This window comes from Meles meles, chromosome 9 (genome assembly GCF_922984935.1).
Source record: "Meles meles chromosome 9, mMelMel3.1 paternal haplotype, whole genome shotgun sequence".
NCBI classification, from domain to species: Eukaryota; Metazoa; Chordata; class Mammalia; order Carnivora; family Mustelidae; genus Meles; species Meles meles.
The window spans coordinates 69668491-69692583 of record NC_060074.1 but is presented as its reverse complement, the minus strand read 5'-3'; the positions used below and the strand labels follow the sequence as shown (position 1 = coordinate 69692583).

At 42.7% G+C, this 24093-nt stretch overlaps 1 protein-coding gene across 5 annotated transcripts in view; it reads right to left on the bottom strand.

The window, feature by feature from the left end:
• Positions 1–24093, bottom strand: part of RAPGEF4 (Rap guanine nucleotide exchange factor 4) — a 291500-nt gene that overhangs the window by 70335 nt on the left and 197072 nt on the right. For 4 of the 5 annotated variants that reach the window (XM_046018583.1, XM_046018584.1, XM_046018586.1 and 1 more), the window contains 4 exons: positions 15106–15159; positions 14681–14787; positions 10602–10723; positions 9101–9284 (listed from right to left, as the gene is read on the bottom strand). In XM_046018583.1, coding sequence (XP_045874539.1) covers positions 9101–9284; positions 10602–10723; positions 14681–14787; positions 15106–15159 — 467 coding nt within the window. The remainder of the gene's footprint in view (positions 1–9100; positions 9285–10601; positions 10724–14680; positions 14788–15105; positions 15160–24093) is intronic. The other variant, XM_046018585.1, reaches the window with a different exon arrangement.

Below are 24093 nucleotides of genomic sequence, written 5' to 3'. Positions count from 1 at the left end.
AGGGAAGTCCCGGGGAGGAGGTCAGCTGGAGCACAAGCGGTCAACCTCTGCCCACGGTAGTGAATCACAGTATAAGTCCCTCTCCCGCCCCAGGTGGATCTTTGGGTTTGTGGCGGGCGACAAAGGAGAGCCAGCCCAGTCTCTCCCAAGGCCAGCTCAGAGCTGCTGTGCCATCTAGCGTCTCAGGAAGGACTCACCTCTCTGCTCTTGATCTGCAGCCCTCCCCAGCCCCCACCCCACCAAAGGGCACCTGATAACAACTACAAGTGAGCCTTCCCCACCACAATCACTGCACAGAGTCACATTTTAAAAGTGGGTTACTCATGGCAAACAGTGGCAATGAAGCACCTCTCATGCTTTGGTCTTTACGGGGGTGACAGGGAAAAAAAATGGAGAAGAGATCCTGCAAATCAGACCCTAGTCTGTTCAAACAGTAATGAAAGGGTCCCAAGGACTGAAGGCAATTTGGCTTTCAAGAGTCAAGGGAACACTGTGCCCCAAGCAGGAGGAGGGAACTCCCAAGCACCTTCACAGAGTAACCGATGAGGCCGGGGAAGCGAACTGAGTCTCTCGCTGCTCTGAGTGGCAGCTGGGGAATGGACCTGGTCTTTACTTGTCCTTCTCCAGATGTCACAAGGAGAGATATTAGGCATCCCTGCTTCTTTACAAATCTGCGTGGTGCCGCATTGATGTGGATTTGTTGGATCCTGCTGTGGGAAGGCCTAGTTTCTGCAGGGGATGCATTCTGCCAGCAATGTCTGGCTACAGACAAGATAATAAACGGGGATGGATGGAGAAGCAGTTTATACATTAAAGGATGGGAGGGCTCAGGTGATATTGGAAGCTGCTGGTAAATACAGTTTTATCAAGGAATTTATCAAGGTCAGAGACAGAGCTCCTCAGCTATTGGAACGTGGATAAAATGAGGGATTTGTCCAGACACCAAGCAGCACGTTGGCGTGGTCAGTGGTAAAATATGCTGGTGAGAAAGTAAATAACCAAGTTCTTCTAGGCCTGTTGTCCAGTAGACTTTGTCCCTGGTGCGTGGGGAGAATACCCAGAAAAGTCAATGTTATAAATATTTAGTAACCCATGGTCATGCTTCAAAATAAAGGAAATGCTTTATTATTTGTTTTTCCTGAGGGGTGGGGTGGGAACGCTTTATTTTTCTTGCAACACTCCACCTCATCCCACCTGACTGTCCGGCTTTTAAGTTGTTTCTCAGACTTGGAACATTTTCCAACACTCTTAAGATCTTAGATCTCACTTCTTCCACTTCCCTTAAAGGAGGTTTGGGGTCAATTCGCACCCTCTTGTCAAATAAACCAACGAAACGTGCTTCATTTCTTCACCTCCCAGGACCCTCGCTTCTTAAGACTTGGATCTTCAGGGTTGGAGCCATGCCAGGAACCTGGGGACTGGACATTTAAAGTGTCCTGCCCTGCTCTAGCTGCTCACTTCCCTGCCACACCACCACCTCTTCGCCTTATCTTTAACCCAGAAAAGGACATTTTAAGTTTACTTCCGATGAAAGTAGGCATTTTTTAGTTCTGATAGCATGCCTGGGAACATGGGGATTCTCCTTCTTTGTGAGGTTAGAAATGAATACAGTCTACCATTGCAGTCAAGGGCAGATGCCTTATGAATATTTCTGAGAAATGAAGTCATCCCCATCAGGGTATGGGGTAAGTTTCCATAATTAAAGCCCCCGAATGCTAAGTGTTTTTAGGACAATGTAATTTAAGGTTTTTCACATTTAGAAACTGAATATGTCCCCCTCCAAAAAAGAAACTGAATATGCCCAGCATTCTACCAGCAAAAGCGGTTACTACAGAGGCATGCTAGAAGTTTAATATTAAACCTCTGAAAAGATGCAAGTAGAGATATTTTCCTTTGGGACACCTAAGCAGCAAGTTGAGGAAAACAAATCTGGATGGTATCAGATAGGACAGCTACTTGCTTGCCCTTGTGTATGACGCATAGATATCACAGACAGAAGATACAAACGTTTGGGGGGAGGTGCTGTGTAGATGCAGTATTACTTTTTCCTTGCAAAAACTGATTCTTAATTAATCAGGGACAGAGGGATTATACGTATGTCACTCCTCATTCAATAAACACACTAGAGAGGATGAAGTCGAAGGAACCTAACAGAGGAAAGAATATTCTTCATGGAAAAAAAAAATGGAATGAAACTGGATTTGGAGTAAGCAGACATGAGGACTCGGTACGCAGTTCAGCCACATATACTTCTGTGTGATGTCAAGGAAAGCCCTTGACATCTACTAAGCTCAATTTCTCCACGTGTAAATGGTGGATAATAACTTAAGTCCTGTTCATTTCATAAAGTTGTTTTGAGGTTCAAGGTTGGGAGGTATATAAGGTCACTATACATACTATGTAGTGTGATTCATCTATTAATTATTAAGTTTTGTTTGTAATCTTGGCTAGTGAGTTGATGTGAATATTTTTCTAAGTAGATGATAACACTTGTATTCCATTCAGGTCTATAAGGTAATAATTGAGTAAGATGAGGTTAGTCTGTAATAATTATTATTATTTTTTATTTTATTTATTTTAACAGAGAGAAATCACAACTAGGCAGAGAGGCAGGCAGAGAAAGAGGAGGAAGCAGGCTCCCCGCGGAGCAGAGAGCCCGATGCGGGGCTTGATCCCAGGACCCTGAGATCATGACCTGAGCCGAAGGCAGAGGCCTTAACCCACTGAGCCACCCAGGCGCCCCTGTAATAATTATTTTTAAATCAAGTACCCATGATATCTTTCCTCATCAATGTTCTAAGAATAAACCCCGGAGGCCATTTTGAACCCTCTTTGGCCCGAGAAAGGTGGTAGACCACAGTCAAGAACACAGATTCCGGAGCCAGACAGACCTGGACCAAATCCTGGGTCCAACACAGGGAAGTCATTCAATCTATGCCCGTTTCCGAATCCACAAAATGGAGATGATATTAACACCTACCTCACAGTTCTGTTGAAAAAACTGAATTAGATCATTGTTGAGTACAGTCCCTCGCATACGTGTGCTCAATAAATGTTGGCTGTGATTGAATACAACTGCATTTCCTTTTCTGTTTATAGTCTGCTTCTGAGGTTGAGAGAGGGTAAGCAGGTATTCTTACACCTGTTTTGCAATTTAAGAGATTTGTAATCTGGAGATGTTGGATACTCACTGGTGATTTGGTAAGATTAGAATCCAGGGCTCTGGAGCTCTGTCTTAACCTTCACTTTATTCAGCAGCCTCATGGGTCAAATGCACGTGTCTCAAATGCTGTCCTTAAATTCTCATGACAGAATTAATTTTTTTTTTAAGATTTTATTTATTTGTCAGAGAGAGAGAGTACACACAAGCAGGCAGAGGGGCAGGCAGAGAGAGAGGAAGAAGCAGACCCCCCACTGAGTAAGGAGCCTGCAGGACTTGATCCCAGGACCCCAGGACCACAACCCAAGCCGAAGGCAGTGGCCCAACCAACTGAGCCACCCAGGCGTCCCCAGAATTAATTTTTAAGCTCAAAGAACTCACTATCTAGCATCATGTCTTTAGTCTCAGCATCTCCACAGATAGCAGAGAAACCTACCCACTGCAAACCACACCTCCCTTTAAGGCTCTTCAGTGGTCCCAAATGGCTATAAAATACTATCCAGCGCACATGGGGTGCACAGCAGACCCCCCCCACCCCCCACTACCACCCCACAATCTGACCTGGGCCAAACTCTCCCATCCCATTTACTAGCACTCATGGTCTGGGCATTCATTCAGTGTGAAACAGCTTATTGTTCCCTGCTGGAACTTTCCTGACATCTTTCTGGCCCCAGGCCCACCTCTGCACTCCTGTCAGGCTAGGAGTTCTTTCTTTGTTCCAGGAAAAAGAGCACTAAGATTTTTTTTTTTTTTTTTTGCTGCTGTAAAGAAAGGCCTTGAGAATGAGCCTAACATCCAACAAGGACTAAATAAATGTATTAGGGACATTCAGAAGGCTGGCTACTATGCACCTATTAAAAATCCTATTCTGGAAGAATATTTAAGATTAAGGGAGAATACCACAATGTATTATTAGGGGCAAAAAGTTAGGAATTGAAAAATAACCAGAGGGATATGCACCAAAATGCTGATAATTATCTCTGGGAGATGGGATTGCTGGTGCTATTTATTTTTCTTTAACTCTTTAAGGTAGCTTCCAAATTTTCTGCAATGAACACATTGACTTTAACAATAAAAAGTCATTAAAATCTTGAGGTAATCTTATAATGAGGCCTGCTCTGTAAATGGGCAGCTACACCCATCTTCCCCTCTCCCAAATCTGAATCTCAATGGCAGTAATCCAGTGGTTGGCTGCTTGGGCACGTAAACATGAGGGTTAAGTAGTAAATTGCCTTCATAGGGGAGAGGCAACAAATCCAAACCCAAGAAATGGCCCACTTAATGCAATCATTTCTTCTGGTAAATTCTACAAGCTTTCAGTTAGGGCACAGCAATCTCTCCAGAAAAAAACAAAGGCAAAGTTTGTCATGCAGTGAAAGAAAAGATTCACAATGAATTTCTCAGTTCATAAAGATTACGGTCTGTAAGTCATGTTTCATTTTTCATCTGATTTGTATCTGAGGATGAATTTCATAACTTTGAACATTTCTTGGCATAGCCCAACAGAAATCAAAACCCTAGGCACCACGGATTTTAGGCTTGCTAATCTGGGCTCCCCTGAGGAAGCAAATTTCCCTGTAATTATCAGGATTTCAAATTTCACACCCTCAAAACAGTTTGGACAGATAAAGACCCTATTAAAAGAGGCTCTGCTAATTTAGAGAAAATACACAGCCTCTCAAATGCCCTCTAGAGCAAATGTGTGGAACAGCAGGTGGGGGTTGCCTTAATGCAGCCAACTGATCAGATTAACACCCCCACGTCCACCCCGTATTTTCTCATATCATTTAATCATCTAAATTGTTTCCTTTTAAACTTATGCATATGTTAGAAAATACAAATTTATCCCATGAAATAAAGGAACTCAACTTTCTGAGTTCCTGGCCTGTTTCGAAGATTCCAGAATCTGCCAAGAATTCTCTTTCTATGTGTGTGTGTGTGTGTGTGTGTGTGTGTGTGTGTATTCATATATCATGCCTTTGTTACACATATTTACATATTTATATATTATTTCTTTGTTTTATATATATATATATATATTCCCCCACTTCTGCTCAGGCCAACTAACTTAACCCTTTCCCAACTAGTTAAGCTTCTAGACTTGTAGGGAATTTCAGAACTGCAGACCTACCTTTGGCAAATGGCATCTACTTCATTTCTCTTCCACCTTTAGGCTGGTTTCGGATGGATCATGCCAAAGAGTGGGACATCATATCTCACTTTTCTTGGAAGAAGAGGTTGAAGGGCATAAGGTATGACCAGAGCCCTCTTTGTGTCCTTGAAGCCTCTTTTTATCCAGTGGGACCCTGAGCTTATAAATCCCTGCTTATCTGGTCAGGGTACATCTTTTTGCCAGTGGCCCCTATCCAAAGTCTGCTCAAAGGTAAGCAGAAGGAACATTTCTATTGGCAAGGAACTCCACTATATCTACTTGCTGTAGGGTAACCTCTTGTCTTTAGACTTATAAACAAAGCAAAATCAAAACAATTAGCTCCGAGAGCTCATCTGAGATTTGATGGCCCTGTCTGTGAGCTACAACAACAGCACCGTCAAACTGTCACTGTTCTATAGTACTTGCCCCCCAATGCCATCCAGGTCTGCACCTGTGAAACCAGGATGGGCATTGTGAGTCACTCTGCCTGCCACCACACAAAAAGCTAATTTCACATTCAGAATGTATGTTTTTTTTTTCAATATCAATAGCAACAAGAGTATGCCAAAAAATTTCCCCTGAAGCTCTATTCTGTTTTTTAAACTACAGAACATTCTTTCATAGTCTGACAGTTAAAATGCTGCAGTTAATGTAATAAACAGAGAATTTTTCTAAGTAGCCTGTCAAAACAAGTGACATTTTTTTTTTTTTTTTTTTGCTAGCGAGTCTCAGATTCAGAACAATGGGAAGTACCTTTCAAAGCAACATCTTCATTATACAATCAAATTCTCAAAGTAATCTTCTCATCAAAGAATATTGTGTTATTTCTTTCCCAGTAATTATCAGAGTTCTGCAGCCCCTCCGGCAGTGGTGACTATTATAAAATGCAGCTGTGCTGAGTTAAAAAAAAATTGGGGGGTCCTGACCCGGTCGATATGGAGCCAATGCATCTCTTGCCTCCACATTTCCTAATGACTTGGCTGTCTGGGCAGTAAAAAGTCCACATTTCCAGGATCTTTGAACATGCCCTCAAGTTTCGAGGAGCAAAGTGCTCAGCTAGTCTCTTTAAGGGTAGCAGTGATACTGGTAATTCTTGGTCAACTAAGCATATTTCCTTTCCACTTAGATAAAATAAAACAGAAGCTCCACAAGTCATTATCAGACTCTCCTCCAAAACTGCGTGCGTGCGTGCGTGCGTGTGTGTGTGTAGGGTTTGAAAGTCTGTCCTCTGAGATTCCTTCTTTTTCACTTTCCCCTCTCACCTCTTAGGGGCTGTCTTTCCAACAGAAAGAAAAGGAGTACTGAGTCAGAAGAACTACCAGCTCGATTCCAATTTTGTAGTTTCACAGAACCCAGAAAGACGGGAAAACTCCCAAGGCCACCCATGAGATATGCCTTGGAATACTGGTGAAACCTGTACTTTCCAGTGATTGACAGGAAAAATTCAACCTTTGGAATGTAGTTTTCTCTGAAGAATCTTCAGGCTGCCAAGGATCATGCAATTCAGTGAAGAAAAGAAGCACAAGATCAAGGTTCCTATCTCTAAGGTTCACTCATGAAAACAGCTCTCAGGCTCTTGTGGGGGTGAATCAAGCAGTTAGCATGAATGTTTCTGGCACACAGCAGGCACTCAATAAATGTTTGTTGCATCAGAATCTAATTTGGGAATGCCTCCCCTACTGGATTATAAAATTTCCAAAGGCAGGAACCATTTTATTACTTAAAAAAACAAAACAAAACCTCTTTGGCCATACTCAAAAATCTCTGTGAATCGAACGGCATTTCTGCTTCCCTTGAAGCAACTGAGAGCTGAGGGCACGTTAGCTGGGACTATATATTCGTCTGACCATTCATTCACCCAGCTAATGTTAATGATGGTCTGCTGGGTGGAATGCACAGAGCTAGGAATATGACTTTCTCTAACTTCTTCTCTAACTGCCAGATTAAATCCCCCTTTCCATATTATATTCTATTAATATACACTACATTTTCCTTTGTAGCATGTACAACTGCTATGATAAAATGATTCCTTGCATAACTGTTGAAGGTCTGTCTCTTGGACTAGGCAGAAAGCTCCAGCAAGGAGATGCAACCCTCTTGTTTGATGCTTCAGCCTTAGCAACTAACATAGTTTCTAAAACAAAATAGGTGTTTATCGAATATTGGTTAAATGAATGAATGAATGAATGAATGAAGTAAAATGAGATGTGTCCTTGCCTTTGGAGAAACTCACAGCTTACAGAAATGTTTCTCAACAGCAGTATTAGTTTCAGGATGGCTCCTTATTGTGTAGGATCCTAGGTCTTCTTGGGTGTGTTGAGTATCCTTTGGTCCTAGCCACTGCCAGGTGAATGGCAGAAGTGTGCTCCCCCAAGCACTGATGCAACCAAAACACCCTTCCCCATTTCCAAATGCCCCTTAGGAGCTGTCCCATACAGAACCACTGTATGGTGTTGGCTTGAATGAAAGTGGCAGCAAGAAGTGGATGGATCCAGACAATGGGACAAAGACGTGTGGGGAAGGGAGAGGGGTTGCAGGCTGATGTGAAAGAAAACACGGGTTAGCACGGTGTTCATCTGAGTCCTCCATGTCCTGATGATTCTCTTGTGTCCCCTTAGCCACCCACACCTGTGATCTGCAGACACAGCACCCACTGGCTGGGCAATATTCTCAGATGCTACTTATAATTAGGTCAGTGAAGTCCTGGCTTTTCTGTTTGATGGTTTGGATTTTTCCATAAAATTTTTGTTTGAAGGAAGGGTTTTGAGGCTAAAAGGACCAAATCAGAACCCATGTTCTAGAGCTAAAAATGATGGTGCTAACTGGGATCAGGGCAGGCCTTTGATACACATAGTGGTGGACATGAAGACTCAAGAGAAAGTTTTGACCAAGGGGACATAACTTGACAAAAAAAAAAAAAAATACATTGAAGGAAGGAAACAGGAGCACTGAGAAGTACTATAAGTTGGTCTAAGTGGCAGATGTTGGGGAAGTTGGTCTGAGGGACCTAGCACTTTTGGAAAGTGCCCAGTGGACGTACAAGCCACGCAAAGTTCAATGCTCTTGTCAAGGCCCACTAATAAACGGAGGCTGGCCAAGCCGGTGACTCAGAGCCAACATCCATGGCTGCTGGCCTTGGTTGCAGGGTGGAGGGCTGTTTTATTCCCAGAAGAAAAACACAAGCCTGTATGTGGTGGCCTCAGAACCAAGTGTCCAGTCATCCCTTATTGAAAAGGTTTCCCCCAGTTTGGGACTGTGGCATATGCTTCTCTGTATGCCCCAGAGCAACCGGGAGAGCTCCCTGAGTAAAAGAGGGGCTCAGTAAATTCTTCCTGAATCCACCTGATTAAACATTTCAGAATCCTCCAACATAGCTGATGGGTTGTAACTGAAGGGGGGAGGTTTTGGCTGAGAGGGAAGGGGGAGATAAAAGGCGTTCTGATGACCCTCGTCCTCTTGCATTAGAAAGAAAGGGGCTGTCGCAGTCTGGCACAGAAACTGAGCAGTTTCTGGTTGTAATCGCCCAAAGGTCGTTTAATAGGTGGACTCCGTGTTGAGGTCCTGAACCAATCGCTAAAAAATCTGTACGGTTTTAACTCATGCAGAAGGGAAATGGAATTCTCTAGCTCAAAAATAAAACGGAGGGGGGACGAACGCTGCTGTGTCGCCCCTCAGAGCCTCTTCCTTGGACCCTGGGTGAAGGCCCGGGCTTTGGAAAGCACCCGGGCTCCCTCGCTCCCGCCGCGGCCCCGGAGACCTGCAGGGGGCGCCAGCGCGCTCTCACTCACGGTTTGCGGAGGATCATCCTCATGTGGGCGTCAGGGCCCATCTGCGACAGCAGCAGCATGGTGTCCTGCAGCTCCTCATCACACTCCTTCTTCTCCTCCTCAGTAGGCAAGGGGGCATCCTCGTGCTCGTCATCCAGAAATCGATAAAATAAATATTTGTCTTGGAAGTGGTGCTCCTGGTCCACTAGGCGGAACATGAAGGCAGGCGTCACCCGGGTGTCCCTCGGCCTCCCAGCCCCGTTTACCAGAAGCAAATGGACGGTGTCGGCTGTGAGAGCCAAGTGACAGCGAAGTGCTGAGCCTCCTCAGCGCCCTCCCTCTGCCTCGCCCAGGGCCGTGCAGCTGGGAGACGTGACCTCCCACGCTGCGTGGCCCAGCACCTCGCCGCCCTCTCGGACCCGCCCGGCTCCAGCTCGCCCTGCCCCTGTCTGACGCGAGCCTGCCAACTTTTCGGAGATGAGCACTTTGACCCGCAAAAATTGCTCTGGTGACATTTTCTAGCATGTGGGCCCTGTGCCCCCAACAGGAAAATAACCAACTGCCAAATGATGCTCTATACTGGATTTTGAGCCCGGACTTCAAACAACCCTACTTATTAGGGATCAGGATTCATGCCTTTCTTTCTGTGTGTGCTATTTGTAAACACGTCTGTCTGCACTGGAAAAAAAAAAAAAAGAGAGTAAAATTAATTGTTTGAACAAAACTGACTAGACCAAGCTTCTAGGTCATATAACCTTAGAAGGAACAGTTGAGATTTTAAAAATTGTTGTTGTTTTTTTTCCTCATTCCTTTTAAAGAAAAAGACAGATCTTTGTAGGACAGTCAGTTGGCTCAGAATCTCTCATTGCTATATCTTAAGGCTTTTAAGCCCCCTTTCAGGATGGAGCACCGACACTACAGAAAGACACAGGGGAGGAGTAGATTCTTGCTGCTCAATATATGATCCCAGACTGCAGCACAGGCATCAGGTAGAAGTGGGCTGGCAATACGGACCCTCAAGACCCATCCCAAAGCTGCTGAATCAGAATCTGCATTTGAGCCATATGGTCATCCTGTGTGTGTACAAATTGGCTCTCCCAGATGACACCACCATTAAAAGGCAGCTTTGGAATTCATTACTTTCTTCCACACCATCAGCCCAGCCACACGTTTTGTTGCTCTTCATTCCGCCCCTGCATCAGGATGGCTGTGCTCAGAGTATAATCACACGATCAATGAACCATGAATGCAAACTAATAAACATAATTGGAACTGATGCACTCTGGCCACAATTTCATTTTCCCTTCATACATTCTCCCAAGTTAGGAAGGCACAATGGGGGAACAGAGCAACCGATCGCCTCCACTTGCTGCATTTGTGTTGCTAAATGAGGATCCTAGCTCTGTGGGCCCCTGAAGGGATCATAGTTCTTTCTTGACCATGTGGGACTGTAGCAACAACTCACGGGGGAAATGCACTTAGCCATTGCAGAGGGTTTTCCCGGGACTGTGGCTCATCTTACCGTGGTTGAGAACGTTGTCCTCCACCAGGACCTGCCACATGCCAACAGCCTGAGTTCGGGAGTGAACGCATGAAGTCTGCTGCAGCATCCAGTCCACCAGCTCGGTCCCCACACAGCACTGCCTAGGGAGAGGGGGGACAGAGAGGGTGGGAAGTCACCCCCTTGCAGACGAAAGCTGGGAGATGGCTTTTGAAAGACCTTCCTGAAATGCTTGCGTTCTTCCACCATAAGAGGTCTCATGCCAACAAAGCACGGCATGGTGCGGCCTCCGGTTCTCAAATTTTCGCACAGAACAGTAAAACCACTCAGCTCATGAGGGAACCTTCCAAGCAATGAAAGAGCATTACAAACTGCAGCTCCAGGGGAGACCGAAGGTCCATGAGATGGAGAACATGACCTAGCAAGCTAATCCCAGGGACAGAAACCCTTTCGCCCTGAGCCCGTCCCAGAAAATCTCAGGGTAAAAGGAAGGCAAAGCGGAATTCTGACTTCCTTCACCTGAGCCTTGCGAGGAAGGGGTTAATGTTTGTGAGGCACTTGGAGGTGCTCCATGAAAGGCGCTGTATAAGTGCAAAATTATATAGCACTTTATATTTTCAAGTAATACTACTGATCTTCCTCAGAGGGGTGTTGGGAGAAACAAGCAATTAGTGATGCAAATCTCTTTGAAAAAAGTCCTATGTAATGAGCATCAGCACTGCGGCAGAGCCTGTCATCTGAGGAGCTCCACACACTTTCTTTAATAGTCACACATTCACCCCCAAGTTGCCCCTCAGTGGTAAGTTCACCGGGATGGGCAAACTCCGTGCATTACTTAGGAAACATATAGTCACACACACACACACACATATATGCACACGCGCGCACATGCGCGCGAGGTGGGGTGGGAGAGAAGGGCAGGTGTTTGGGGCATGATGATTCAAAGGTGGAAATGGAATCTTGAAGCCTTAGGAGTGGATCCCACGGGACAACACTAGAAGTCACAGAGCAGCTGGGTCTGTGTCACTGGTGGCCTCCCCTTCCCAGCTAAGGACGGCACCATCTCTGGGGTGGAGTTCAGAGAGCTCCTTTCTAGTTTAACCTGGGGGAGTTTCCTCACGCTGTGCACTTTAGGAAGAGGCTTAGCCTGGGAGGGGTCATGAGATACAGCAATAGGTCTACTACTTAGTAGCCATGTGACTAGGGCCATATCGTTTAAACTCTCTGATTCTTGGTTTTCTCATCTGTAAAAAACAAAACAAAACAAACAAACACACAAAAAAAAACAAAAACAAGGAAGAAAAGATGGCTTCTAAGGCCATTTCCAGTTCTAATATTCTAGGCACTCTGAGATCTGTCCAAGCTCCTGGGATGTTTGGATCCAGGTCCAACCCTGGAATATTTCACTAGGAAAATGTACTGAGAAGACCATCAGGTTTCCAGGGCTGCCCTGAAAACAGTCTACGCCCCCATAAAGAACTTCAATGAGCAAAGGAGGTACCTAGTTACTATTCATCCTAAACATATGACCTGTCAAAACATGCCTCTTCTAATTTGAGAATTTTTTAATGGGAAAAGTCATATAAAAGAATAAAAAATTAGGGGCGCCTGGGTGGCTCAGTGGGTTAAGCCTCTGCCTTCAGCTCAGGTCATGGTCCCAGGGTCCTGGGATCGGGCCGCATCAGGCTCTCTGCTCAGCGGGGAGCCTGCTTTCTCCTCTCTCTCTGCCTGCTTGTGATCTCTGTCTGTCAAATAAATAAATAAAATCTTAAAAAAAAAAAGAATAAAAAATTAAATCCATGTGTCTTTTAACTCAATCACTGTCTTTACTAAAAGGATTTGAGATGATCCCAGAGCACCTGGGCCCTTGTACAGGGTATGAGAATCCTGCGGTCAGAAGCAGAACAAAGACACATGGTCTTGCCACTTGCATCTGATGGAATCACTGGGTTTCCCCTCCATTAATGATCTCTAGCCACTTTAGAATCAACAGCAGACCTTAGCATGGTGATCACTGGGGATGATACTGCATCTGGGGAGACTTCAAAGCTCTAATAGTGCAGCAGTGACATAAGGAGGTGGGGAGTAGGAAGGAGAGAGATGGAACTGGGAAGTACAAGGTGTGGGGGCAAGGAACTCAAATTGGGATACAGAAAAAAGAAATCATCCCTTCAGCTTCCAATTGAGTCCATGGGTTATTACCAACAGATCATTAATTTGTGTCATAGGGTGTGGAATAGACACGACACCTATATTTCAGGGATTTAAAATGTTAGCACTATGGAGCAAGAAAGAGTTTATGGTTTCTGACTCCTGGTTTCCATTTTGTCACAAAGATGACATATTTTAATGGAATTTCCCTAATGCAAGTCAACACTTGGAAAAGCATAGTCATATCTTAAGTCAGGAGAAAAAATAATAAAGACTTACAAAGAAAAAGGTCCTTTAGCCATATGAGATTTTGAGATTCACTTAATGAGTTAAGGTGTTCTAACTCTCTGGGAACATGTGACACATGATTTTTTTTTTTTAACCTTTACTTCTCTTAAAATTATAGCAGTGTGTAGAGACCACAGACTCCCAAAAGAATGAACCTCTAGGGTTGGAGTTCCAAATGCAGTCATCCAAAATGGTAGTTGGTAAATATCAACATGAAAAGGGCTAGATGAATAATCTGTCTTAAGAAATGGAATGTGTTGATAAGACCGAAGTGTTTCTCAAATCCTATCTCATTTCCAAAATTCTATCCAAGAAGAGGCCAATTAATGTAATAAATATACTGTCAGTTTGGGTATTGTAAACATATTCATGACAAGCACAAGCTGAAGAGTGTTTGTTTGCATGGAGTACAGAAAAGAGTTTGCCATGTTTTTCTTTCTCTGTCCTTGGGAAAGAGACTGGATCTTGAGGCACATGTATTCGAAAGTTCGCTGTAGGGTGAATCAGGTCTAATTTTACAGGTTCTATCATAGTTGATAGTCACTAGGAAGAGATATATCCTTCATGATAACTTTAAAATTTGTCATCTAGCTTCTCCTTGTGCCTTATGAATTTGGTTCATGTGAATCAAATGGGTTGTGGCTCATGCCAGGTCTGACGGTTTCTGAAGTCATGTCTAAGCTAAACAGGAGAGTTGAGAGATTGCTGAGAGAGGGTTATGAGGGTGATTCGCAGGTGAAAGGAGAGAGTGAAGGCTTGTGTGCCATACATAGACCATTCCAGTTCCTAAATCCTTATTGAAATGAAAAAAAAAAAAATTAAAAGCCCAAATCAGACATGAATCTTCAGTTGACCTCCACTCTTTAGTCATCCCAGAAGATTCAGCTAAGTAAGGTCTTAACTCCAGTGACAGCTGTAATGAGTCCTTATTGTAAATGATTATAGATGTGATACAGAATTGCATATCTCACTATATTTATACTAGAATGAAACACTACAGTAGAAAGTAAACTCTGTAAAGAACATTGTATAACAATTTTGTTCACTCCTGTAACCTTGGGGCTTAGAACACCATAGCATCTGGTGCCCAGTAGGTACTTAATACATTTGAGGAATGAACGAATAATAGAAGGAACTGAAGATCACTGCACCTGCACATCAACCAAGGTTGGTCGTTTTAAATCCTGGCTCTGCCACTCACTAGACTTGTGACTTGGACAAGAAAAACTATTTAATCTTTCTGACCCTCAGTTTTATCATCTGAAAAATGGCTTAACACCTACCCACCAGGGTTGTGGTGAGGGTGAAATAGGATAATGTATGGAAACTGCCCTGGCAGAGGGCTTCAAGAGTAAATAAATGCTTAGTAAATGTTAGTTGACTCTCATCTAAATCTAGTGATTCGCCTAAAAAAAGTTAGCATCATAAACAAAAAAATTTTTCTTTATCACGATTAAACTAATGCCCAAGCAAATTAGTTTGGGAGTAATTGCTGGGAATATGAAGGATAATTAAAGTGAAGCAGGGATCAAAACAAGCTTAGATGTTCCAGAACCTGGAGGATTAGAAAACAAGCTGCCCACGGATGGAAAACAAGAAAATGCAAGTTTGTTCCAATTTCCCTGGACATGAGTCTGAAGGGCCCGGGGCTTTGCACGTACCTGTACGTCTTCAGGTGGTATTTTCTATCTCTTATCATGTGAGGTGCTCGAGAGAGAATGGCATTTCGTAAAATTTTTCCAGCCCTGAGGATCTTCTCTGAAGGGACCTGGATTTTAATCCAGTGAAAGGAGAGGAAGAAGAAGAAGGAGAAATTATATAAGGAAAAAAACCAGATGAATACGTAAATCACTTTCTGACTCTGGCTTCATCAAATACAACCCATTCACACATTTACATTGTTCGCTTGTCTGACATGTCACTGTTTTATTTAAGAACTGAAACACACTGGATATTTATTGTGTCTAGAAAATGTATCCAAGGTTTCCTGATAGGATGCTCTGACATACTGACCACCTCCAGCGGTTACTTAAGAAGTAACCACTTCTTAAGCTGACGGCTCATCAACCCACCTACATCCCATTACCTTGCTAATGGTGTTAGCAGGACGAAGAAGAACGTGAGGTTCAATGAGAGGTGTCTGAAAAATAAAATGTTAAGGCAAAAGAAAATTAAACAAAAAGTTCGCTAAAGAAAATTATGGGTTGGGGATAATAAGAAATATCCATTTTTATAAAACTTAAAGTAGAATTAAAAAAAACAAGACATAAAATCTGCCTGAATAACTTGAATGCAGAGGCATTCAAAGGGCAAAATTAGACCTTCAATTTGCCAGAATTTAAATATAAATTATTAAAAATGAAAAAACCAAACAGATAGGAATGATTAGATGTTTGCAGGCTTAATGAGAAGGGAATCAATATCTACTCAAAGCATAACAAACATCGGAGCAGAAGAAAAAGCGAAACAAGATAAACATGTATGGAGATTAAAATGACCTATCTCAGGGGATAGGGATAAAGTATTGATTGAGAATGGAAATGAGCGATTTCATCCTCTGTCATGTAGTTAAGATTCTTTTCTTTGCAATTTGTAATTTTAGGAAAAAACTTTTAATTTCTAAATGATCCTTCTTGGTGGTTTTATGTACTCAAGTTCCTAGAACCCACTGGGACTGCTACTGCACCATCCCTTTCATTTGTAAAGTGGTTACAGTTTTCAGGATTCTGTGGCTGTCAGAACAGCTCTAGGGTCTGCATGAAGCTCCCACCGTTATCTACATTCTTCCGATGAAACTGCTGAATTAGGATCCCAGGAAAATCCCTTGGTACACAGCTACATAGGTAAGTAAGTCCATTAGTCCTACCAAACCCCTCCTTCTTGTTCTCTGTAATATCTGGCAATGGCATTTCCAAATGGAGGAGAAAGATATGTGTGGCCACAGATAGTGGCAAAACCATCAATATGTGGTTTATGCTTCTTCTAGAAGGTAGGAAATGACAGCACTTTTAGTTATGAGATTGTGACAGGCAGAATAATGCCCCCCCCCCGAGATGTCCATACCCTTACCTTCAGGACCTGTAAATATATTAAATTACGTGACAAAAGGGACTCTGTAGAAGTTATCGTTAAGGCTCAAAATAGGGAGATTATCCTGGTGTTTCCCAGTGGGTCCAGTGTGATCATATGAGCTCTTAAAAGATGGAAGAGGGAAGTGAAACTGTTATCAGAGAGAGACAGCAGTGTGAGTCAGACTTGGCCTGACTTCGATGGCTTTGCTGATGGAAGAGGCCAAGAGCTAAGGAAGGAAGTCAGCCTCTAGAATATGGAAAAGGTGAACCAATATATTGTTTTTCCATTAGAACCTCCAGAAGGAATTGGCTGCCAACACCTTTATTTTTAACCCAGTGAGACCCATTTCAGACTTCTAACTTACACTACTGTGGAATTATTAATTTGTGTTGTTTAAAGCCACTAAGCTTGTGGTAATTCGTTATAGCAGTAAACAAACAAACAAAAAACCCCTAATACGACATTATTACACATTATACTAAAACCCTACTTCTTGCAAATTCAAGCCATTACACTGAAAATGAATTGGTAGTTCTTCCCTCTAGTCCTAATTAAAAAAAAAAAAAGAATCAATGGAGGAAATAAAAGTCAATATTAATTTAAAAATATGTACCTAAATAAAAATATACATGTATAAATATACACCTTCCTTTTATCAACAGCAAATTTCAGATGAGTTGCTGCTTTGATATTACAATAGAATTAAGGAAATGGGGACAGAATACAAAGCTTTAAGAGCATAGATGAAATGCAGATTACTCTGAATGACTGAAATCTCACCGACTTACTTAAACATTTCCATCCCCTCCCCTGCATCAAGGAGACTTATTTTCCCTCCTCTTGAAATCACTAGAGCACAGCCATCAAGCACAGCTATAGTGTTTCAGCAGCACACCGCTTACAACCAGCACAGGCCAAGGAATGTCAACCTGGTTCAATTCAACAGAGACTGACTTTGCCCAGAAATCGTCCACATTCCCTTAGGGCAGGCCTTCAGCTGGGAGAGTGACGATGCCCTGTGTTTGTACTACTTCCTCAAAGAAGACGGAGTTGTGTGATCCCAAGTCACCTGAAAAAATGTTCAAAAGCACCAGACCAGCATGCACCAGGGCTCTGGAAGTGTGAGCAGTTAAAACATGCTGATCATTGCCGAGTTGTGAGCTCCCAGGAGTCATGTATCCCACTTCTTTACATTACGTGGGTTGGTTTCTATGTCTAGGACTATGCCTGGTTATGTAGGTAAGTTGTAGAAGCTTCTGGTTATTCTTGAAGATAACAGAAACCCATTTCTCCTTCTTGTCTTAGAAGAGGTTCAGGTGGATGTGGTCTAGAGTAGAGCAATGTGGGATGAGCTTCTGAGGTGACCTTTTCTTTCCTAGGAAAGTTAACTTTCCTTTGCAGTAGTATTTGAGAGGCTGGCTGGGAGAGAGGTCAAGAAGATGCCCAGGCTTGAGGATTACTGATGAATATTTATTCTTTGGTAGGTGCAAGAAAACATTATTTGAATATTGAATCTTTTCATTTGTGTCTGCAGAAGTGCCTATATTTGAACAAAATGCTAAAAGTGGTCCCTTGGTTAGTTAATTTCTATAGCTCCCTTTTTGATTCCTTGGAACCCTCAAAAGAAAGTATTACGAAAGCAATGGAGGCATCAGGCTTCAACCAGAATTGTTCCTTTGATCTGTAACTTCTAAAGAGGTAAAAATGTACGCAAGGTTGCCATTCAGCCTGATAATCCCAGTACCGGTTCCAGGACCCAGAGGCTGTTTAATCTGTTGAAAGGCAGCGTTCTCAGAACCTTTTCTGGCTCAAAGACTGTAGGTTTAGGAGGGACACAATGAATGGATGCTTTGAGAAGGGGACAGTCCTTTTATTTAAATAAAACCTCCAAGGAACCCATGCAGGGTGAAAGCAGGGTAAGTTTTATTTTGGGGGAATAAAAATCTGTCTTTGAAAGTGGACACTATATCTAGTTAGGTGAGAATCCATGTTCTATGCCTCACAGCCAGAGGTGGTGAGACGGAGGGCATCTGTGACAGGCAGTCCAGGTCCCTGAGAAAAAAAAAAATCACTGGCCAGTGCCTTTCAGGGACCCCCCCCCATTATGAGCATGGCTTTATTGCTTTTGGATCCGCTTACTTCCTTTTTGGTTTCCCTTGACTTTCAAGTAAAGTTCCTTTTAAGAATTTCACCTTAGCTGTGCTTTAGAGAAATGAGGAAAGAAATTTCATTTTACAAATGATTAGGTTAAACAGGAGAGGGAAAGAAGCAGCATGGTAATATTAGTGAGAATCAAAACAAGAAAAGCAGCCTTTCTAAAGGCAAGACCGAGCATTTCCTATGCCAGGCTTTCTACACGTGTTGTCCACATGTGCACCTCCATCTGTGCTATCTCATTTTCCTCAAGAACGCCAAGGCCAGAGACACATAGGGACTGGGCTCACTCAGCTAAGACCTGGAGGATCCGGGGGTGGGATGCAGGTCTACCCCACTCCCGTGTCTATGCCGCAGGTACAATGACCCGATCCCACACTCACTTTTCTTCGAGAGACATCTTTGCTCACCCTTTGAAGAGCTAATGTTCTGCTTGATTCAAGTCCATTGAGAAACGTGTATCTAAGCCCTTCTAAGAGATCAGATATCAGATTTGACCTTATGAGTTTTTAGCAATAAGTATTCACAGTGACCCACTGAGATGACACATTAACATTAATGCATCATGCTTGGTCTGAATTAACTTTCTAAAAAACATGTTTGTGACAATAAAATGTGTGGATCGAGGAGCTGTCCTTCCAGGGCTGAGACAAATATACCAGGGATGTGGGTATCAGTCAAAGAGTAAGCAGAATAATGAAACCACGCAGGATCTCCCACAGAGGGAATTCAGTGCTGGGAACTGGCTTTATGGATGGTGGATGGAGGAGCTGCAAGGGTGAATAGGCGATCGCGAAGCCAAAACCAGATGTGAGAAAAGCAGGAAGCCCTCTGGTGGGGGGACGGAGGGACCAGAGCCTGAGTTGGGCATCCTGGTGAAGCTGGAACCCCGGGGGTCTCCACGTCCTAGTGGGAAAGCCATTGCCTCCCAGTTCCAAAAGGGAGGGGAGAACCCTCCTGCCTTCAATCTCCCTCCAGCCAGAAGCCAGAGAAAGAAGGAAAAGAATTTCATTTCTAAATGATTAGGTGGCACAGAAGAGGGAAAGAAGTAACCCAGTGGTATGAGGGTAGTGAGATGATCAAAGCAAGAAAACCAGCCCTCAAAGCAAAACTGTGGCAGAGGAGCCTGGGATACACTCTCTGCCGAAGTTGCCCTCCTCGAGACACACAGCTGAGTGTGGGAAGGGCAAGAACTGCTTTAAGGACAGGCGGATCCAGGATGTGCACAGCAGGGCAGCGGCAGTGGCCAAAGAGCAGGGACAGGGAATCACCCTTCCCTGCTTTCACATCCTCCCAGGCACTCTTCCTGTGCGCCCACAGGCAAGGACGGTGGACATTGAGCTAACAGGCTGAGCCTTCATTAATCCCTATTTGGTCTGTTTCCTGGGGCTGCCCAGAGTTTTGTCCTATAGCCAGAAAACACACATCACAAATAAGCCCTAAAACGAACGGACCCCTCTCCGATTAAATTGCATACATTTCAACACATCAATCATGTGTTGAGGATAAAAATTCCTCTTCCCCACCTGGGCATGAAGGAATCCAAATTGGTCTGTGAAAATATGATCCTAAAAAGCTAGGCAGAGAGAACAGAGAAAGGCAGAGGTATTCAGCTTCCTCTATGGTTTTCTTGGCTTTCTCCACCAAAGACTTCCCTCAGGATTGACTGTAATTGGTTTTTGTTTGTTTCTGGAGAGGGGATGCATTCTACTGCTTTTTATTATATTTATATTACTACTGAAAAGGAGAAACAGTAAGGGAAAATATTCCTTTTGGCACCAGAGCCAATTCAGAAATACTAATCAGGTGATGAAAAATAGGAATTTAGCCTCCATTGCAAAATGCACAATAACTCCCCAGTAGATTATAATGAGGTATAAGGCATGGTAATAGGTCTTGTGAAAAACCATATTCAGGCCCTTTTGAAAGGGGGTAATTCATTTTACTCAAATGTTTGCTCACAGAAGCCTTTTGCAAGGCACAATATTTTAAGCCAAGAGATAAGAGTAACAAGCTAGATTGGGACACAAAGCTCATGGCAAACTCTGGCAACCCAGCACAGTAAAAAGTCACAGAAGTCTACATCCAATTTCATAGAAGTATTTACTGAAGGTGTGTTGTGTGTGGAGCGACAGGCGAGGCTGAAGTAGAAGCTGTTGAAGTACTGGGTCTGAATGAGCTCTTGATCTTGACGGGGAGCAAAACTTCTATGGGTTAAACAATAACGGAGGCAATATGAGTCAAGGAATAAAAGCAACAACATTCTGGATTTCAAATTCCCCTTTCCAATTTCAAGTGAGGAAAGCTCCAGGAGCTGGGGAAAATGATATTCAATTTTTTAATGAAAACGATATACTCTTAGGAGTTATATTCCTTGGAATTTGGAATACTACAACTAAGTCCCCTTAGAAAGGTACGTCTCATTCTTATAATAATTATCATCTGTGTCAGCACTCTTTGACTAGACAAAATTAAAGAAAGAATTAAGTCAGACTTATAAACAGATTTCGCCACTCTGAAATAACTACGTAAGTTTTTCCACTTGTGAATAATGGAAAAATCATCTATAAGAGCTCTTTGGCTTCTATCTGTAGGCCGTTTATTTATTTTTTTTTCAAGTCCTTCTTAAAGTTCTTAGTTCAAAATTGGGTTATAGATTTCCAGTTTCAGCTTCTACAAGTGCAAAGACAGAAAGCTGCTCCTCCTGTCCCTACAACAAGAAAAAGCTAAACGGGGTGAAAATGGCTTTTGTTGGGCATGTCAGAGAACGGAGATCTCAGGGCAAACTGCTACCCCCAAATCTGGAGAGACAAGGAATCCAGGGTCAAACTTGAGATTTGTCCACCTGGAGCAGAAGCCACAGACTGGTAGGAATCCTCAAATGATGTTCAGTTAGAAGAGAAAGCTTTAGACTAATGTGGCTGTAATGCCAAGACAGCTTGCTTACTTAAGCAAACCAAAATCCAATCCTATAAATGCCTCCAGGTTATGAGATTGAAACCTAGGCACAAGCAATCCAACAGACAACTAGGTTTGGAGTCATAGTGAGCCAATAATGTCCTTACTTTGCTTCTACCTTTTCTTATCAAAGTATCTCCCTGAGCTCCTGTCAGCTGAGCGCTCCTAATCATTCAGTTTGGTGCTGCCAGATTCAAATCAATTTTTGCTCAAAAACAAAAACAAAAGCAAAAAACCTTTTAGTATGCCTCCGTTTATGTCTTAAAAGAGGTAATTTTGGTGAATTGCTAAAGTGACTTGAGAGTGAGACACTCTGGGAGGGCAGCGTGTCTTAGGTGGGCTCCCACACTTTTGCCAGTTTTACCTCCTGGAACTCCACCAGGCTCTCGGGGTGAAGAGCTAAAGAAGAAATAGGGGGCTCTGGCAGGAGAAGGGAAGAGCACTGTGAAATACAGCGGAGCATTCTCTATAACAAAGGCCTAGTCTCCAGGGAGAAGACTTCACTAGAGTCTTATCTCACTTTGGGGGAGGGCATTTCTCTGACTAGCCCAGTCTAGTCTTCCTCTCTCACCTAAGGAGGAAAAAAAAAAAGCTGGAAAACAGCTGTGAAGGTCACAGGGCAGAGACACAGACCTACTAAATGACTGAGACTTAATGATAACATTACAGGACACTCTCCTTCCCCCACAGGCTCCTAACATACCAGTATGAAAACAGTGGATCACAGCCAAAGGTGTTACAACATGCAGACTCTATCTAAGGAGGGGGTTCTTAGGGAAGCCCACAGAGGACAGGGACAAGAACTAGAGGAATTTGAAGACTTTGGTATCTATAGTTACAACAAACATTAAACAATGCCCAGCTTCTAGCTAGATTAACATAAAACCTCACATTAAAGACCTATTTATCTCAGTACCTATTACTCAGTATATCACATCTGGCTTTCAACCAAAAATTACAAGGCATTTTAAAGGCAAGGAAAAACAGAGTCTAAAGAGACAAGGTGAGCATCAGAGCCGGACTCAAATATGACGCAGGCTTTAGAATTTTCAAACAGGAATTTTAAATTAATTATGACTAATATATTAACAATGGAATTGTATTCCATTAATAATGCTAATAAAAAGTGGACAATAGACAATAACGGATTGGGTAATGTAAACAGAGATATAGAAACGCCAAGAAAGAAAGATTTTCCTTCCTTCTTCCTCCATTGACCAGCACAGAGAAGCAGAGCAGAATGGGGCAGATGTGGGAGCAGGCCAACCACACCTCTCTACTCACCAGTCACCGTTCTTCAGAGACTAGATATTGACAAAAGCTAGAAGTTTTAAAAATGAATCCAGTAAGTCATTTTGTAGATATTCACAAACTGATATTAAAGTTCATGTGGGAAGGCAAAAGATCCAGCCAACACAATATTGAAGAAGAGGAACAAAAGTTAGAGGACTGACACTGTCTGACTTTGTAAGACTTACTAAAAAGCTACAGTAATCAAGATAGCGTGGTGTTAGCAAAACAACAGACAGATAGCTCAGGGGAACAGAATAGCTCAGAGATAGATCCACATAAATATAGTCAATTGATCTTTGACAAAGGAGCGAAGGCAATACAATGGAGCAAAGACAGCCTTTTCAACAAAAGGTGCTGGAACAACTGGACATCCACATACAAAAAAAAAAAAAAAAAAAAAAAGAATGTGGATACAGACCTTACACCCTGCACAGAAAGTAATTCAAAATGGATCACAGACCTGAATGTAAAATGCAAAACACAGGAGAAAACCTAGATGACCTTGGGTATGGTGATTTCTTGGATACATCAAAGGCAGAATAATGAGAAAAATAATTGGTAAACTGGATTCATTAAGATTAAAATCTTTTGCTTTGTGAAAGACAATGTTGAGAATGAGAAGACAAGCCACAGACTGGGAAAAAATATTTGCAAAAGACATAGCTGATAAAGGACTATAACCCAAGATATACAAAGAACTCTTAAAACTGAACAGTAAGAAAACAAACCACCTGATTTAAAAATGTACTGAAGACTTCAACAGAAACCTCACCAAAGATGATATATAGATAGCAAATAGGCATAAGAAAAGGTGTTCCTCATTATGTGTCATCAGGGAAATGCAAATTAAAACAACAATGAGCTATCACTACATACCTATTAGAATGGACAACATCCAGAACACTGACACCACCAAATGCCATCAAGGATATGGAGCAATGGGAACTCTCATTCTCTGCTGGTAGGAGTGTGGAATGGTGTAGCCACTTTGAAAAACTTTGAAAGCCACTTTGAAAATTTGACATCTTCTTACAAAACTAAATGTACTCTTATCATTTGATCTAGCAGTCATGCTCCTTGATAATTACCCAAAGAAACTGAAAGTTAATGTTTACACACAAAAAAAGTAAAATAAGCCATCTGAAAAGGCCATATGACATATTATTCCAACTATATGACATTCTGGAAAAGACAAAACCATGGAGATTCTGTTAAAAATATCAGGAGTGCTTCACTTTTCCAGTGGATAGAGCATGTAGTTCTTGATTTTGGGGTTGTGAGTTCAAGCCCCACTTTGGGCATAGAGATTAATTAAAAAAATAAATTAATTAAAAAAGATCGGTGGTTGTCAGGGATTGTGGGGGAGGGATGATAGCCAAGAACAGGATTTTTGAGCAGTGAAAATACTTTGTGTGATACCATAATGATAGATGTATGTCATTATATATCCGTATATCTCTATATATCTATGGGTTTAAACCCATTAGAATGTACAAAACCAGGGCGCCTGGGTGGCTCAGTGGCTTAAAGCCTCTGCCTTCGGCTCAGTTCACAGTCTCAGGGTTCTGGGATGGAGCCCCGCATCAGGCTCTCTGCT